Raw genomic sequence first — 15,859 nt, 5'->3', positions numbered from 1 at the left:
CAAGTTATATTATAAATAATACTAGTAATGCATAAACATATTGCAGTTTGTTTCTTTTATTTTTTTGTTTTTTAAAAGGTTTAATTTCAATGTCTGTATAGCTTTTGATATTTACTGGATTTTGACTTTTACTTTAACATAAAACCAAGATAATTCGGTATTATTACGAAAAATTAACAATGCTTTTATATATATTTTCTACAATGCAGAATTTAATGTGTGAAGTCAATCCCAGCATCAACAAATTTCTCTTTAATAGCAACGTAATAATTTTTAAGCTCAACTGAAACACACAAACATGTTACTAGGACGTAGTGTAGCAAACTTAATGCGCGCATCCCTGCGAGGTTGGCGCACCAGATACTCTGCGGCACGCAACTGCAGCTGCGGCAGTGAAAACGAGAGAGACGGCGATAATGACAAGAGCAGCCGGGGGCTGCGACAACAATGAATACCAGATGAACGACCACAATTTCGATGCGATTGTGATAGGAGCGGGCGGGGCGGGCATGCGGGCGGGCTTCGAGCTGGCGCGCAATGGCTTCAAGACGGCCATGCTATCGAAGCTCTTCCCCACGCGCTCGCATACGGTGGCGGCGCAAGGGGGCGTCAATGCGGCACTGAGCAACATGGACGAGGACGACTGGAAGTTCCACTTCTTCGACACGGTGAAGGGCAGTGATTGGCTGGGCGATCAGAAGGCCATACACTACATGTGCAAGAATGCGGCTGAGGCGATTTACGAGCTGGATCAGTTTGGCATGCCGTTCTCTCGCACCGAAGCCGGCAAGATCTATCAGCGTCCGTTTGGTGGGCAGACGCTCGGCTATGGGAAGGGCGGCATGGCCAAGCGCGCCTGCTCCTGCGCGGATCGCACGGGACATGCGTTGATACACACGCTGTACGGACAGACGCTGAAGTACGGCGAGCTGTGTCAGTACTTTGTGGACTACTTTGTGATGGATCTGCTGATGGATGAGGGCCGCTGTGTGGGCTGCCTGGCGTGGAATATGGACGACGGCACTTTCCATCGCTTTATATCCAAGAATACGGTGATTGCATCAGGCGGCTGTGGGCGTGTCTACTTTTTCCACCACGGCGGGACACACCCTGCACGGGCGATGGCAATGCCTGGGTGTCGCGCCAGCAGCTGCCGCTGGAGGACATGGAGTTTGTGCAGTTCCATCCCACGGGTATGTATGGCGCAGGCTGTCTGATCACCGAGGGCGTGCGGGGCGAGGGGGGTTTCTTTTTGAACAGCAAGGGTGAACGCTTCATGGAACGCTATGCGCCGCAGGCCAAGGATCTGGCCTCGCGTGATGTAGTGGCGCGTGCTATGACGCTGGAGGTGCTCAATGGTAATGGCTGTGGACCTCTCAAGGATCATGTGCATCTGCAGCTGCATCACATTGATGAGAAAATATTACGCGAACGCTTGCCCGGCATTATGGTCACCGCCAAGATATTCGCCAAGGTGGATGTCACCAAGGAACCGGTGCCGGTGCTGCCCACTGTGCACTACAACATGGGCGGCGTACCAACGGACTTTATGGGTCGCGTCGTCACACTCAACGATGAGCAAGAGGATCAAATTGTCGAGGGTCTCTATGCCTGCGGCGAAACCAGCTGCGCCTCAGTGCACGGCGCCAATCGCCTGGGCGCCAATTCACTGCTGGATCTTATTATCTTTGGACGCTCCTGTGCGCTGGACATTGTGGCCAACAACAGCCCGGGCGAGGAGCTGCCCACACCAGATGACAGCGTGCATGAGCAGTCGCTGGACAATTTCAAGCGACTGCGCGCTGCTGAGGGCAGTACGCCCACAGCTCAGCTGCGGCTGGAGCTGCAGCGCACCATGACCTCGTATGCGGCGGTGTTCCGCGAGGGTGCGCTACTCCAGAAGGGCCGTGATAGGGTGCGCGAGCTTTGCGCCATGTTCAAGGATGTTAAAGTGACGGACCGCACTATGGTGTGGAACACAGATCTGGTGGAGACGCTGGAGCTGCAGAATATGCTGGCCAATGCTGTGCACATTGTAGCCGCCATGGAGAACCGCAAGGAGTCGCGTGGCTCGCATGCACGCGAGGATTTCAAGACACGCATAGACGAGTACGACTACAGCAAGCCGCTGGATGGGCAAGAAAAGAAGAGCGAGGAGGAGCACTGGCGTAAGCATACCATGACCTTTGCTGTCAACGACGAGGGCTGCGTGAACATACGCTACCGCAAGGTCATCGATGAAACCCTGGATGCCGACGAGGTGCCCTCCCTGCCGCCCGCTCCGCGCACTTACTAAGCTCTAGGCTCAAAGCAAGACATAATAAACACAATTGATGCAGCAATTTTAAAGGGTATTTTTTCTCAACGTTTTTTTGGGGTTGCCATCACACACACACATGCACACATGTATGTATTTGCTTTTGTTTTTTGCTCTTGCGGTTGTGTGTGTTGAAGACAATAATTTTGTTGTGTTAAAAACATAACATGTTCATTTGGTCACATGTGTTTTGGGCTTTGCTTGGCTTTAACTGTCAGCTGGCCTTGCTGTCTCTGTCGGCGTGTGTGTGTGTGTGTTAACAACAAATGTTAAGCCAAGAGCAAGAGCAACATACATAAATACTTTGGCCCACGCCAGAGCAAAAAGCCAACATACAACCCTGCGAACCCCACAAAACAATTTACCTACACCTACAGTTCCCCTCGAACCGCCACAAGCCTGAACATAAATCAACAGCAATTTGAGCCAGCAACAAATGCAATATATACGTATGTACATATGCCAAAAATGGACATACAGTCAGCGCTCGTTAAGCTGAACTAACAGTGCACATTGTAGTTGCAAAACTTACTAACTTTTATTGTTAAGATTTTACACCTAATAAATATTTATTATTAAAAAATAAAAGTCGTTTGTAGAACACCAAAGTCAGCTAAGGCTATTGAAGACTTGGTTTTAATGAATTCGTACAGTTATTTTCAGCTCTTCTCGTACTAAGTCCACAAGCAAACCCATGAAGCAATTAAAGTCTTTCGCTGTAAAATTTAATTTATACATTTTTATATAATTGCTTGATCAAAAGAATTCCACAAATTTCTACTGAATTTATTTTACTTTTCGTTTAGCCTTTATTCTTTATAAATTTGTTTGTAAAACGCAAACAAATTTATTTTACACTTTTTAATATGCATACGAGCCGCCGCCATGTTCAAGCTTTCAAGCGTGCACTGTGTGCTCACTCACACACACAAACGAACACAAACACACGCATGCAAATTCGCATATTTGAGCAACTCTATAGTTTGGTTGCCAATGTTAACGGCACAAAAATTACAGTTGCATATATGTATGTATGCATAAACCCATTGTGGCATCGCTTAAATTGTCGCACGACCAATACACGAAAGTGACCTTCTTTAATTTTGTGATACTTGCCTCCTCTGCTCTCTGCTCTCTGCTCTGCTCTCTGCCTCGTGTCGCCTTTGGCGTGTTACAACTGACCAGCAAATATGGGCTTTGAAATTTCAAACCGCGTGGCGAAAATTTCGTTGGCAGCATGAAAATGTTGCGCGCTCTTTGTGTCTCTCACTCTCATGTGCACATTTTCACCAATTTTCCCATAGCGATTTTTTTGTGGTTCAGTTCAACTTTTTTTTCATCAGCAGCAGCAGCAGCACAAAAGTTTTGCTAACACAGCTTAATGTAAATTTATATGTCTTTGGAGGTTTACCAAACAAGCTGTGTGCAACCTAGAAGCACTCATAGCCAAGTAGAAGTTTGAGTAACTCGTTTAGCCAGTAGATACTTAATTTTACACTTTGGCACCTGCCTTAAAGCCCAACCACCTTAAATGCATTACAAAGCACTAACCGAAACCGAAACCAAAAGCCTGTCCAAAAACAATTTGTTGTTATAGTCTATCTTTGTCTAGCCTTTGCTCTAAATTTGTTCAACTATTTCACTCATTTTGTAGCTACAAATTAGGAATATTTTGAGTTTGGTTTTTGGGTTTGCTTTCGTTCTGTTTGCCTTCGCGCATTGTTTTACCTGCCCCAAATACAATACAAATACAAATACAAATACATAAAAATGTATGCGAAACCATCGCTCAACTTCCATCTACATAAAATATACAATTAGCTACGTATTTCAGCATCTGCATATGCGATTGTTGTGTATATTAATTTATTTGCTTGGGACATGCAAAAAGCTGAATGCTTATACATATGAATATGCATAAAGCTGGTCTTGACAGATTAGTGAAGAGTTAGAAAATTAAGTTTTTTTTCACTAGATTTTTACTAGATACTAGATTTTCTAGAAAATGTAAGAAAAAATCGATTTAATAACACTTAGTCTTATAATAACGCAAATAATTTTAAGTTTTGTATGCAATAACATTTTGCTAAAATTAATATTTGTGCTTAGGAGCTTCTTATCTTCAGGGAATTTCCCAATTTGCTGCAATCGCGATAATTAGTTTGTATATACATAATATACATACATACGGATGTATATTTAATCTATTCCGTATAATTGTGATTAAATTTTTCAGCGACCATTTTATCGTGTGTATTATTCTAATTGAATTATTTTATGCTAAACATATATTAATTTATATTTTTAAACAGCATCAATTTCTCTACAATTATATTCAATTTGGAATGTTTGGTTAAATCTGTTGCTGTTTTTTTTAACAATTTATTGATGCAGCACAATCTATTTTTTTATTTATTATTACAAACTATATTCTCAACTGATTGGGTTAAATGCATTGATGTGCGGAATTTATGCCATATACATAGCTTAAATTATTTGCATAGGCGTAAGCAGTAAGCAATTTAGGGTGTAGTTGTAACATACAGCGTAGTATTATTAATAATTTTGCGTTATTTTTATTTAAATTTTTGTATACCCCAACGAAGTGCCTACGCTCAGGTTTACTGTTTCGCACTAAGCTTTAGCCTCAAAAATGAAGAATGAAAAAAGTTTAATTATTTTGACACGTTTAGTGCAGAATAACTGAAACTTTTGCTACACGTTAGCTTTGTTTTGCCGGATCTCAGGGGTTAACTAAGACTATATATATTATAGTATAAATATATGTGCAGCTTAATGCAGCAACTGCCAAGCTGCATGTTGTAAATGCCAGGCTGCGCTTATCTGGTGGCACGGTTTAGGCACATTCATCACCTCAACTCCATTATGGAGTTGTGTCAGTGGCAACTACGTGTGGCATATTCCACACTACACAACATACAAACATGCATATATGTGGTGTATGTAACTGTAACATACAGTCAGAAATCAGGAAAAAATGTACCTAGCTGAGAATGCATAATAAAGAGAGTAAACATAAACAAGTCTAGGGAGTCGGGGAGCGCATGTATGCACGACTATAAAGTTACCCAGTGTATGCTGCAAGTTTTCATAAAACTTTTTTGTTTAGTCTGAGGATTTTCCAAAGTTGCACGTTTAGCGCAGGGGCAAGTTACGCTTCTCGTTTTTTGACGCTACACAGCTGCGAGCAAGTTTTCATTCATCATCTTATTATGAAAAGCTGCTCCATGGTCTGCAGTTTGTTTTTTTCTCTCCATTTCTTTGCTTTTTTGGTTGTTGGTATTGACTAACGTGGCGTTTGAGGCAATGGCCATGGTCTTACGCTTGCTCGCTCGCTCTTTCTCTCTTTCCGACTCTGTCTCTCTAACTGGCCGTCGCTCCTTACCACTTTTTGTTCTTGTAGTCCATTGTTTTGTGTGTTGGCAAGATGAGCAGGAAAAACTGCAAAACAAGAGCTGTAATAGCTGCAACAAATTCCTCTTGTTATTGCACTGGACTCACATTTACTGTTTGTACTAAGCAAGGATGGGCACTGGGGGGTGTTAGATGGTAACTGCTAGCAGCCATTGCATACCAACGCTCACACACACACACACATACAGTCTGTTGCAGCTCGCCTTTTTTGCCCAAAACATAGTTTATTTCGCATTTGTATTCATTTGTTTTAGGTTTCATTTACCCAACAGCAAGAACAACAATACAATAACAACAATAACAACAACAACAACAACTTGAAATGCAAACGTTTAATTTCGCAGAAACAGATAAAAGGAAAATTTCTAGTAAATGTAATGCGCAGTTTTGAGCTACAAATTTTCCTTAGGATGAGAGTTGGTTGCAGCGGTTGCAGCTTCCAACAAAGTTTATATTGCAATTCACAGAAATTAGATTGCGTATATTAGCATCAGAGTGCAAGCTCTGAATACTGAATTACATTTACTTGAAAGCTTATTGTAAGCAATTAATACAGCTTATAACATGTAAGGCAATAAGCTAATCATAATAATTAAAAGCTAAATACAAATAGTATCTTCTTTGAAAATAAATTTATGATTTGATTTGATTTGTTCTATTTTCTTTGCTAAAAGTGAATTGAACTTTAATTTGCACTGAAACCAAAGATGCATGTATTTCGAATCTATGCAATTAAGTGTAAATGGAATTTGATTGAAATGCAGCAAGCATAATTATTTTCATATCTATCATACCGATGCAGCTTAGTGTCGAGGTAGCTAATAGCTGAATGAACACGCAGTAGACTTGTATAGACGCTTTAACTAAAGCAAAGTGACTAATGCCATCAATAGGCATTGAGAGAGAAGATCCATACTTAGCAAATTATAGTTAGTTTGTATCGTAGGCGTAGCATTCAAAACAACAAAACAAAACAATTCTAGCTGCTTAGTCTACCATATACCCGTAAGCATGTACATAAAAAATTTTATGTGTCACCAGCTATACAGTCAGCTGAATGAATTGACTGACTGACTGACTGACTGACATGACTCTGTTTGTCTGTTTGTTGAATTTTAACTATATATATTTAAAATATACGACATGCCTGCTCCTTCTCACTGTTGCATATTTTTTCTCAACTTTAAGCTGTCCTTTTGCTCTTTTTGAATGTCAAGTCAAGTCAAATGATAAGTTGAAGAGTTAACGAATTTAAAGAAAGTTTATTTTATTTCACGATCCACATACCATATATCGCTTTAAAACTTAATCACACACATGACTAAAAGCAACTCTCTTTCTCTCTTTTCTATCTCTTGCTCTAAAATATGCGCAACTTAATTGAAATATTTCTTGTAGCTAAAACATCAAACGAATATTTTGTTGTCCCAGGGGAATAAAAACATAATTCAAAATGGCTGCAAATGAGCAGAACGATAATAAAAATTAATTAAACTATGTAAATTATGAGAATAGAAATCAAATTTAGCATTGTGTGCACTTTGACAGTTTTGCAATTTATCTTCAGTTCTCCACTCTCCATCAAGGCCAATAATTTGCTGTTGGTCTAGTCAGATGGAGCGTAACAAATTGCTTGTTATGTTAAAGGCAGGCCGATGGCGCGTTGATTTTCTGCTTAGAGTGAACTTTAATACGAATTCCCCAGGACAAACGGCTGCCGGCAGGCAGGACCAGCGAGCTGGCCAAAGCAATGGGGGCCTTGACGACCCAAAAAGCATCCACTTATTGCGACAATTTAACGCCCTGCACTTGACATTTGGTATTTCCTATGCTCCTAAGGGGTCTACGCTGCCCGAACGGTTTGGCCCACCCACTACTTCTGCCTCTCATAGTCTCCTACATGTATGTGTGTGTGTGTGAGTTAGTGTGTGTGTTTTTATACTCGTCAAGAGTTTCAGCCCCGCATTTATCTCGATAGGTATGTATGTATGTTTGCGTGGCCTTTGTTTTGCACAATTTGTCCTGGCAGCATCCTTCGTCCTTGACCACGCCTGTGCGCTCAACTCTATGCTATCGCCGCTTGCCGCTTGCCAAGGCAGCACGCTGCCTTTCCCTGACTGAAATTATTATTTTGTTTAATGATTTGTGCTTTCGTCTCGTAATTGAGGCCAAACTGACCCTTGGCAAAAAAAAAATGTGAAAAACAAAACAAATTGTGTATAAACAAATAGCGTTGAGGGCAGGCAGCTATATTTATGTTTTTGCTTGTGCGTTTATCAGCTGAAAACTTTAATATGAGCGGCAAATTGAAATATAAGCTGGAGATAAAAATAAATTAATAAACACGCATAAAAATTGTATCAGCGCTTGCCAGCTATTCTGAATTTATAATGACAATAATAGGCTTTGTTTTGACACACGCACACACACACGTACAGACAGAGAGACAGACACACACACGCATTGTAAAGCATGTGCCATTTTGTTGCCAATTTTATTTAAGACACAGTCGAACAGACAGCGCATTTTAATTAAAATTTAATGCAGTTATAAATAATCGATATATACATGTATGTTATTGTATGTGTGTGTGAGGGGATATCAATTTAATGCACATGCTTGCTTGCATTTCACTTTAGCTGAAAAAAGAGCACTATTATAAAGCTCGCAAATTAATTAAAATTTTGCAAACGCAATTAATTTTGTCTATGCTTTTATCAACAGTGCACACATTACCTCCGATTATCTGGCTAACGAATATTAATTTGAGCACTACTCAGTAGCTGTCAGCCTGCGCAATTAGTTAGAGCTTATAATGAAATTATACGCCGACAAATGTACATACATACATACATATATATTGATACTCTTACATTTTATGAAAAATGGGAAGGGTACCATAAAGTTGTGCAGGCAGAAGGCGTGGCAGAACCCATAGAGTGTATATATCCTTGATCAGCAAAACAAAAGCTGAGTCGACTGTGCAATGTTTCTCCGTCTGTCATTACCAGCAACAAGAACTCAGCTACATAAAATTGAATCGAGTTGTACTCCCTCCTCCAGAAAAAAACTCAATATACGCTCACAATGTTTAACAGATTTATTTCTCGACCGAAACCGGATCAGATAGATAACTTCGGAAATATTCAATTCATTTCAATTAAATTCCATTTCCCTCAGTCAAGCAGTGCAATCAAGCAGTGCAGCCTTACATGCTGCGACACGTAAGCTCTTAAGTGGGTATTTTTAATGCGATCCAATAGTGAAAGTGTATTAAAAAGTTGCCGGCGTCCAACATTGATGCGTGCCTGTTTTTTGTGATTTTTTTGTTGTGTGTGTGTGGCAGCCTGTGGGGGCTACAAATGATATTGTAGTTCGCACTGGCTAATGCAGCGCAGCTTGCGGGCAGTGCTAACCCACTTAGTTAAATACAAGTGTAGCTCTGTGAGTGCTGGTAGCCGGTGCGGCAGCTTCATATGCTGGCGGCATACAAATCGAAAATCAATGCCTTGATTGAGAGTGCAAGGGAGATAGCAACTAGCTGGCCCCGTTTAATCCAGAAGCAAAACGTGGCGCTATAAATCGTCGATTAAGTTCTAAAGTGGAAGTTGGCGTAAATTCAATTGGGCGTCACTGTTGCGACCATGTGTGCGCTGCCAAAGAAATTCTATTAAACAAGGCCAAAGCACTTGTATGCCAGCCAGCCAGTCAGCCAGGCAGGCAGGCACAGACAGCACAGTCAGCCGCCCCATAAAAAATAAACAAACAGCAGCAAAGTCAAGTGCTCGTAAATTTGTATAAACTGCTGTGATTTAGTTGCGCCACATAGCATTGCCATATAATATATGCAAGCTCATCAGTTTGCTCATTAGTGAGAGAGAATTGAAATAAAACACAGTTCAACTGTTGAAATCATGATTTATGTGCGTCCCAGTCCGTGTTTTCCTTTGATTTTATTTACACATGATTTGCCAAGTTTAAAGCAGGAGCAGCTTAAAAGACCACAAAGCAGCCCTAAGAAGAAACAAAGTCTAACACATTTGCAACCAAAACTTGGTTGTTATTTGCTCTCGGCTGGCTGATTTCAGTTATATACACTTGCCAGTGTCCTGGCAGGATTATGTCAAGTATTTAGCATTTTGATATATAAGCGAAGAAAGTGTATAGCAAATTTATAAGCTAGTATATTTAAAAGATATTATAAGCGCTTTTTTTGAGAGTATCTTCTTTGCGGCATGTTGTAGTTTTACTTAAATAACTTTGTTGCAAGTACTTAGGTATTTACGTGCCACAGTGTTGAACTCTGTGTGTGTGTGTGTGAATTGTTGTTCATTTTTGTGTACTTAGAGTGAGTGAGACAGATGCAGCTTTACATGCAGCGCTCGACTGAATGTTGCATAAATTTTGCAAGCTCGTTTTGCCAGTCAGCAGTTGCTGCTTTCGGTGGAGCAGCCACTCTCACCTGATAAGCTGACAGCCATTGCTTAAGTTACCTACTCATGACAACAACATTAAAATGGCGCCAACATCATCAGTTGCAGCAGGTGTTGCTGCAGTTGCAACAATCGCTCGCAGCAAGGCAATGAGAAAAGTCGCCTGCGCCAAAGCGCCAGCATTCAACAAAATTTAATGTGATTTAACGCTGAACGCTGCCAGTCAACATTTCAGATTGAAGCCAACATTACGTACTGATGCCTAAAGCTGCGACGGCTTTCAGCTGCAAAATTGCACAACAAATGGAATTATGCCAGGGCAAATATTAAATTTAATTCGAGCTATCAAATTGCTTGATTAATGTTTATTGTTTTAAGCGTAAGACAAACATTTAGCCAAGTTGATATATGAACCATTGGTCATTGGCAGCAGCAGCAACAATAAGAACAGCAAAATCTTACGAAAAATTTAACATAACGCATTAAATGCGAATAAACATTAGTGCCGACATTAACATTTACCTAATGCGCCACAGCCACATTAATCAAAATCATAAATGCTTGCCAGCTACACAAATTGCTGCTACCCGCCCCACCCACCACATAGGCGGCCAAATTTTGCAAGCCCGTTCGTTTGCTTCCAGTCAATCAACCCTAAAAGGCAGTCAAAGGCCATAAATATAAACGAGACAGGCAAGGAAGTCTGCCAAAGTGCACGATTTAGGAGCTACGAAGAGAAAAATTTTTTTATTGCCTACAATTGAAGTGAATCGATTTCTTAATGTATTCATAAGATACTTTTTCTTGTTGCCTTCGTTGTTCTCCTTTTTATTTTTTTTTTGTGTGCCGTTGAGGTGGAAGCTTCATGTGACAGACAAAGTTGGGTTGAATAATTTTGCTGAATGGTCAATTCCGGTCAACTGCTTCCGATTGGCAGCAATCGCTAGGGATATGTGCATACCTAATTCCAGACGTATGGTATGCAAAATAAATTAAGCAATATCTTTAAACTTGAGTAAACAGTAATAACATTAGGCTTTAACACTTGCTCATTAGCAAAGGCTGCGAGAAATGTGGGGAAATAAAGACCTAACTTAAGTTTGGCAGTTATTAAGGGATGCGCCTGCTGCCTATAGGGACACTTGGGCGTGACTAGCAACATGCTGCGTTGATGAAGCGAGCTGCGAGCTTCATAATGGCAAAGGATATGCTTTGAGCCAGCCTTTGTGGCCTAGGCTTGGCCCTTGGCAACAGCGACAAAGGCGCCCATTAATTTAAATGCAAAAATACTCGAGTACTTTGAAGGCAAGTGAAGGACGGCTCAGTTGGCTTGAATCTGTAGCGCCAGCAGTTTTATTAATTACGCGGTGTGGCCAAGCTACGCAGTAAGCGCCCTAAACCCTTACCATGGCAATCACTATAAGGTGGGCAGAGGGCGGAGGGCGGTTGGTGGTTGGCGGGTTGGGTTAGTGTGCGCATGCAGAAAAACAATGCTAAGCGGCTCAAAGCGAATGCTTCGTTAATTTTATGAGCTCCTGCTAGCAGCTAACTGAATTGAAATGAGCCCAACTCGTGCCTAAGAGCACAATACAGCCTTTTGGCTCATGCTGTGGCGCATTGTAATTGAAATGACCAGGATTACATCAGCACGTACTAAAGCAACTGGTGGTCAGCAGTTCATTCAAGCGCACTGCAGCCCCAACGCACGATTTAACTAACACTCAACACCCCTAAAAAAAAAAACAATTGCAAACTGCTATTTGCATTTCGCACATAACAAGATGTGCTCTTTTTTATGCACAACATGCTGGGAATATCAATTTTTGTTTTTTCGCCATTGGTATTAATAAAATTTTCAAAAATGCAACTAAGCGTTGCGACACAAATTTTTAACAAATGAATTTTAAGCAATTTTCTAAATAATGTAACCAATATTAAGCAATTAGAAGCCTTTTCAAATAATTATTTCAAGCCTCTTTGATCTAGATTGTAGAGATTATACTTAATTATGCGATTAAAAATATACTTGTCAAAAAAATGTAATAAAGCTAATACTGACTAAGTTTGACAAACTGTGTATTTAGTCTATTTATATATGTTCGACAACAAGTTTTGTCACTGCCACTGTTCTTAATACGAGCATAAATTATAAAGTATATGATAATGCATTATTGAATATAATTTTTGTCTCAATAATCAATATAGTTAATTATCACAAACTTTTTAATTGATGCTATAAAAAATTTATTTAATAATGTACATTATCACAAACTTTTTTATACCAGATGCTAGCAAATAAGCCCATACTGCAGTCGAAGCGGCGAAATGGTTGTTGTACTCGCTAAGGCTTCCCAGCTAGCACATATAAGTATGCTACAATTTTGTTCGAATCAGCGACTTACGACTTTTGCCTACCGGGAGTGAGCGTCGAGTCAACAGGAAAACCAAAATTAGCGTAATATATCGTAGCCACCTGACTGTGCCACACAGGGGCATAAAATCCGTTACAGTCGCTGTGCAGCATGCTGCCGAATTTAGGGGCAGAGCGTTTAACAGTGAAAGCTGAAGGCAACAATAAAGATTTGATTTAGATTACATGTGGCGCAGATTTGCAGCGTGTTTAAGTGAAATGCGGCAGCAAGCCGTCGACAAACAAACAATGGCTTCATAGCTCACGTAAACGCCCACAAATACACACCCCCAGCCACCCACTTACATACACACGCACATACAAAGTTGCGTTTGCAATATTTTAGAATTACTCGAGTACGGCGGGTAAGCTGTGAGGGGGGCAACAAAAGGGAAATGGTCATAAAATAAATGAAAATACGCGAATTTAAAATTTTTCATATTCTTGGCGTTTGCTGGCATGCGCTCTTTTGCTGGCTGCACGCGGCGCTGGCTTCCCTCGTGCGCACATTTTTGACAATTATTAAAGACATATATAATGGGCGGCGGCGCATTTTATGAATGCACTTTTCACATCTGTTTCCCCTTGGTCGACACGCCTTTCCCTTACACACACACATACATGCACGTACTCGGACATAAAGTTGTTTGTCATGCATTCAATGCATGTGGAGCACGCCAACAGGTTGCGGGTAGCGAGGCAAGCAATTTCTTTTTACATTTGTTTTACGACATTTGCTCCCCAGATACATGCATGTATGCAGACATACTTGTATGTGAGTGTGTGTGTGTGTGTGCGAGCATGTATATGTTATAAATGCGACAAGTTGTTTGTTGGGCTTGTGGCTGCTGTTGAGCCTGGGTAATAAGCACTTATCTTTGTCTTTCGATGTTAAAAAGAAGCCAAAGCTGCGCCTCAGCGCTTTTACACAAATGAGATTCTCTCATTAGCGGCAGCCATTTTGTAGCTTTTATGCGTTGCTTTAAATGCAATTTAAACTCCCAAACAGAAAACTCAAATTAAAGGCTGTTGTAAATGTTGTCTGCTGGTAATTAGGTGGCTGCTGTTGTTAGCCATTTGATATGCAGCGTATTCGTATAACAAGGCTACCTTGCAGTTATGGTTTATTGCCGCGCTTTTGGCTCGTATAAAAAGATTTTATTGGCCTCGGTAGTAAACACCGAAAAGCTGTGCGCCAGTTCAGTTACAATTCCACTGGCACTTGAGCACTTTCACTGCCGCCCGCTGTTAACAATTGCTCAATAAAAATGGTGCTGAGACAATGGCGTAGGCGTGAGTGCAATACATTTTATGTGCTCAATGCGTATACGTAATGTTTAATTGAATACAATGTGCTTGCGGACAGCTGAGCGCCTTCGGTCTTATTGAAACTTACAATATGTATTTCTGTAATATTGGCATTGCCACGCCATACGCATACGTAACTTATTAATATTTAAGCGTCATGTGCGCAGTTACTTTTTAAAGAGCTGCGACTGCTTTTAAAATAATTAATATGCAAGCTGCTTTGTTGCTGGGTTAATAAGCCAGCGGGTCAACAGCCACAATAATGAAATGTGGCAGGATTTTAAATTGCTTATCTTATGCATGATTCAAAAACTCAGACATTATGCATAAATTAAGTCAGAGGCTGGCCCAAATCAGTGCCAAACTTTTTGAGAGGGAGCGCAAGCAGCAAAGAGTCAGTAGAGAAATAGACTGAGCACGTCATATTCAAATTGAATTATAATTCAGAGTATGCAAAATAATCAAGAAGTCGACAAACTATGAGAAGAATATAAATGTAGCAAAAGCTGCTTTAGACTATTGCTTAACTTAATAGTTTGTTGACCGCAATTCATGTCACTGAATGTCTCATTACTATTTAATGCAATTCTATAAGTTCTTTGTTAAAATGATAGACTGCACTTAAAAAAAATAATCAAAATTTAATGTTTTATAAATACTGATACTTTAATGAAGTCTTTCTTTCAGAAAGACATGTACTGTTATCATAATTGTTCCTTAATTAGTGTCTGCTCTGTGTTCTTAATAATATAATATATTTTTTTTTCTTAGTGTACAGTGTGCACATAAATAGTAAATATCAAGGTGAAGTCTCGGCACGGCACGGCACAGCATAGCGCTGAAGGCTCTCAAAAGTTGCATAATTAACAAGTAGGCAGCAGATGGAATGCGTTGAAAACAACAGACAGCAAGGCAGTAGCTACAGAAGCTGGCAGAGCGGCCAAACTTGTAGCATTTACTTATACGAGGCGACGAGCTCAGCTGCTGCATGTTGTTGTTGCTGTTGTTGTTGTTTTGGAGCTTGTCACCTGGCAGCTGGGCACGTAAACATAATTAGACGTATATTTAAAAGGTCATTAAACGGCGCAGTTGAGGCCGACCTTCGCATAATAGAGCCTTTTTTGGAGGCGCCCTGTCAAGCGGGACAACAACATGTAAATGCCATTAGAGACTGACTGGGGAGTTATATAAGATTTCTCTTCGTTTTTCTTTTTTTTTTTAAACTGTTGTCGCATATATAGAGACATCTGAACAATTGGTGAGATTTTAGCAGGCATGTCGTTCAGGGTATAGCTATAGTCAAGCACGCTCCAGTTGCTAACTGTTAATGTAGCTCAACTATTTTGCCGCCCTTAAGTGCACCACTTGGCACAAACTGACACGCTCTAGAGCTTATGCAAGGTGAGTGCTCCTGTGTGTGTGTGTGTGTGTGTGTGTGTGTGTGTAGGCGAGCCACTTTCATTTGTTAGGTAAGCTTTGCATGCAGCATTTATGACTCGAAAGTTTTGTCTTGGCCACCACCTTGCTCCATGTCCATGTCCATTTGCAGCTCTTAGCAGTTTGCTTTATTTGCCCACTCGCCCGGCGCTGCAACATTGCTGCTCTCTACACTCAACTTTTATTTTTCTTTTCGTTTATGTGTTCATAAATGTTAATTTTACCCAAATATCCCAAGTACGTGCCATTAAAACACAGCGACCATAATTTTTTCTTCGTTCGTTCGTTCATTCGTTTCGCTCATGTACGTTTTGCTTTCTCTTTTTTTCCCTTTTTTAATTTCGTTTTGACTTGGTGACTCCTTTTGGCACTGTTGCTTTTTCTTTGGGCGCTGCCTTGGCAACGCGCTGCTTTAAAGGACAGCGCTAAGGACTTGCAACCTTATTTTGCTGACGGCACATTCGCAACGCTCGTGGGTTTGCTTAACGTTCTTTGCATCTCATTGAGCTCATTCCTGTC

At 40.7% G+C, this 15,859-nt stretch overlaps 2 protein-coding genes across 2 annotated transcripts in view; both read left to right on the top strand.

Moving 5' to 3' along the window:
• Positions 1-15,859, top strand: part of LOC108601059 — a 58,162-nt gene that overhangs the window by 15,481 nt on the left and 26,822 nt on the right. The window lies entirely within an intron of this gene.
• LOC108598531 (succinate dehydrogenase [ubiquinone] flavoprotein subunit, mitochondrial) lies at positions 242-2,336 on the top strand. Its single transcript, XM_017985213.2, is given in 3 exon segments — positions 242-1,085; positions 1,087-1,110; positions 1,112-2,336. Coding segments are annotated over 3 exon segments (1,878 nt in total). The 5' UTR covers positions 242-416; the 3' UTR covers positions 2,297-2,336.

This window comes from Drosophila busckii, chromosome 3L, assembly GCF_011750605.1.
Source record: "Drosophila busckii strain San Diego stock center, stock number 13000-0081.31 chromosome 3L, ASM1175060v1, whole genome shotgun sequence".
Taxonomy (NCBI): domain Eukaryota; kingdom Metazoa; phylum Arthropoda; class Insecta; order Diptera; family Drosophilidae; genus Drosophila; species Drosophila busckii.
This window is presented reverse-complemented; position numbering and strand designations above follow the sequence as displayed.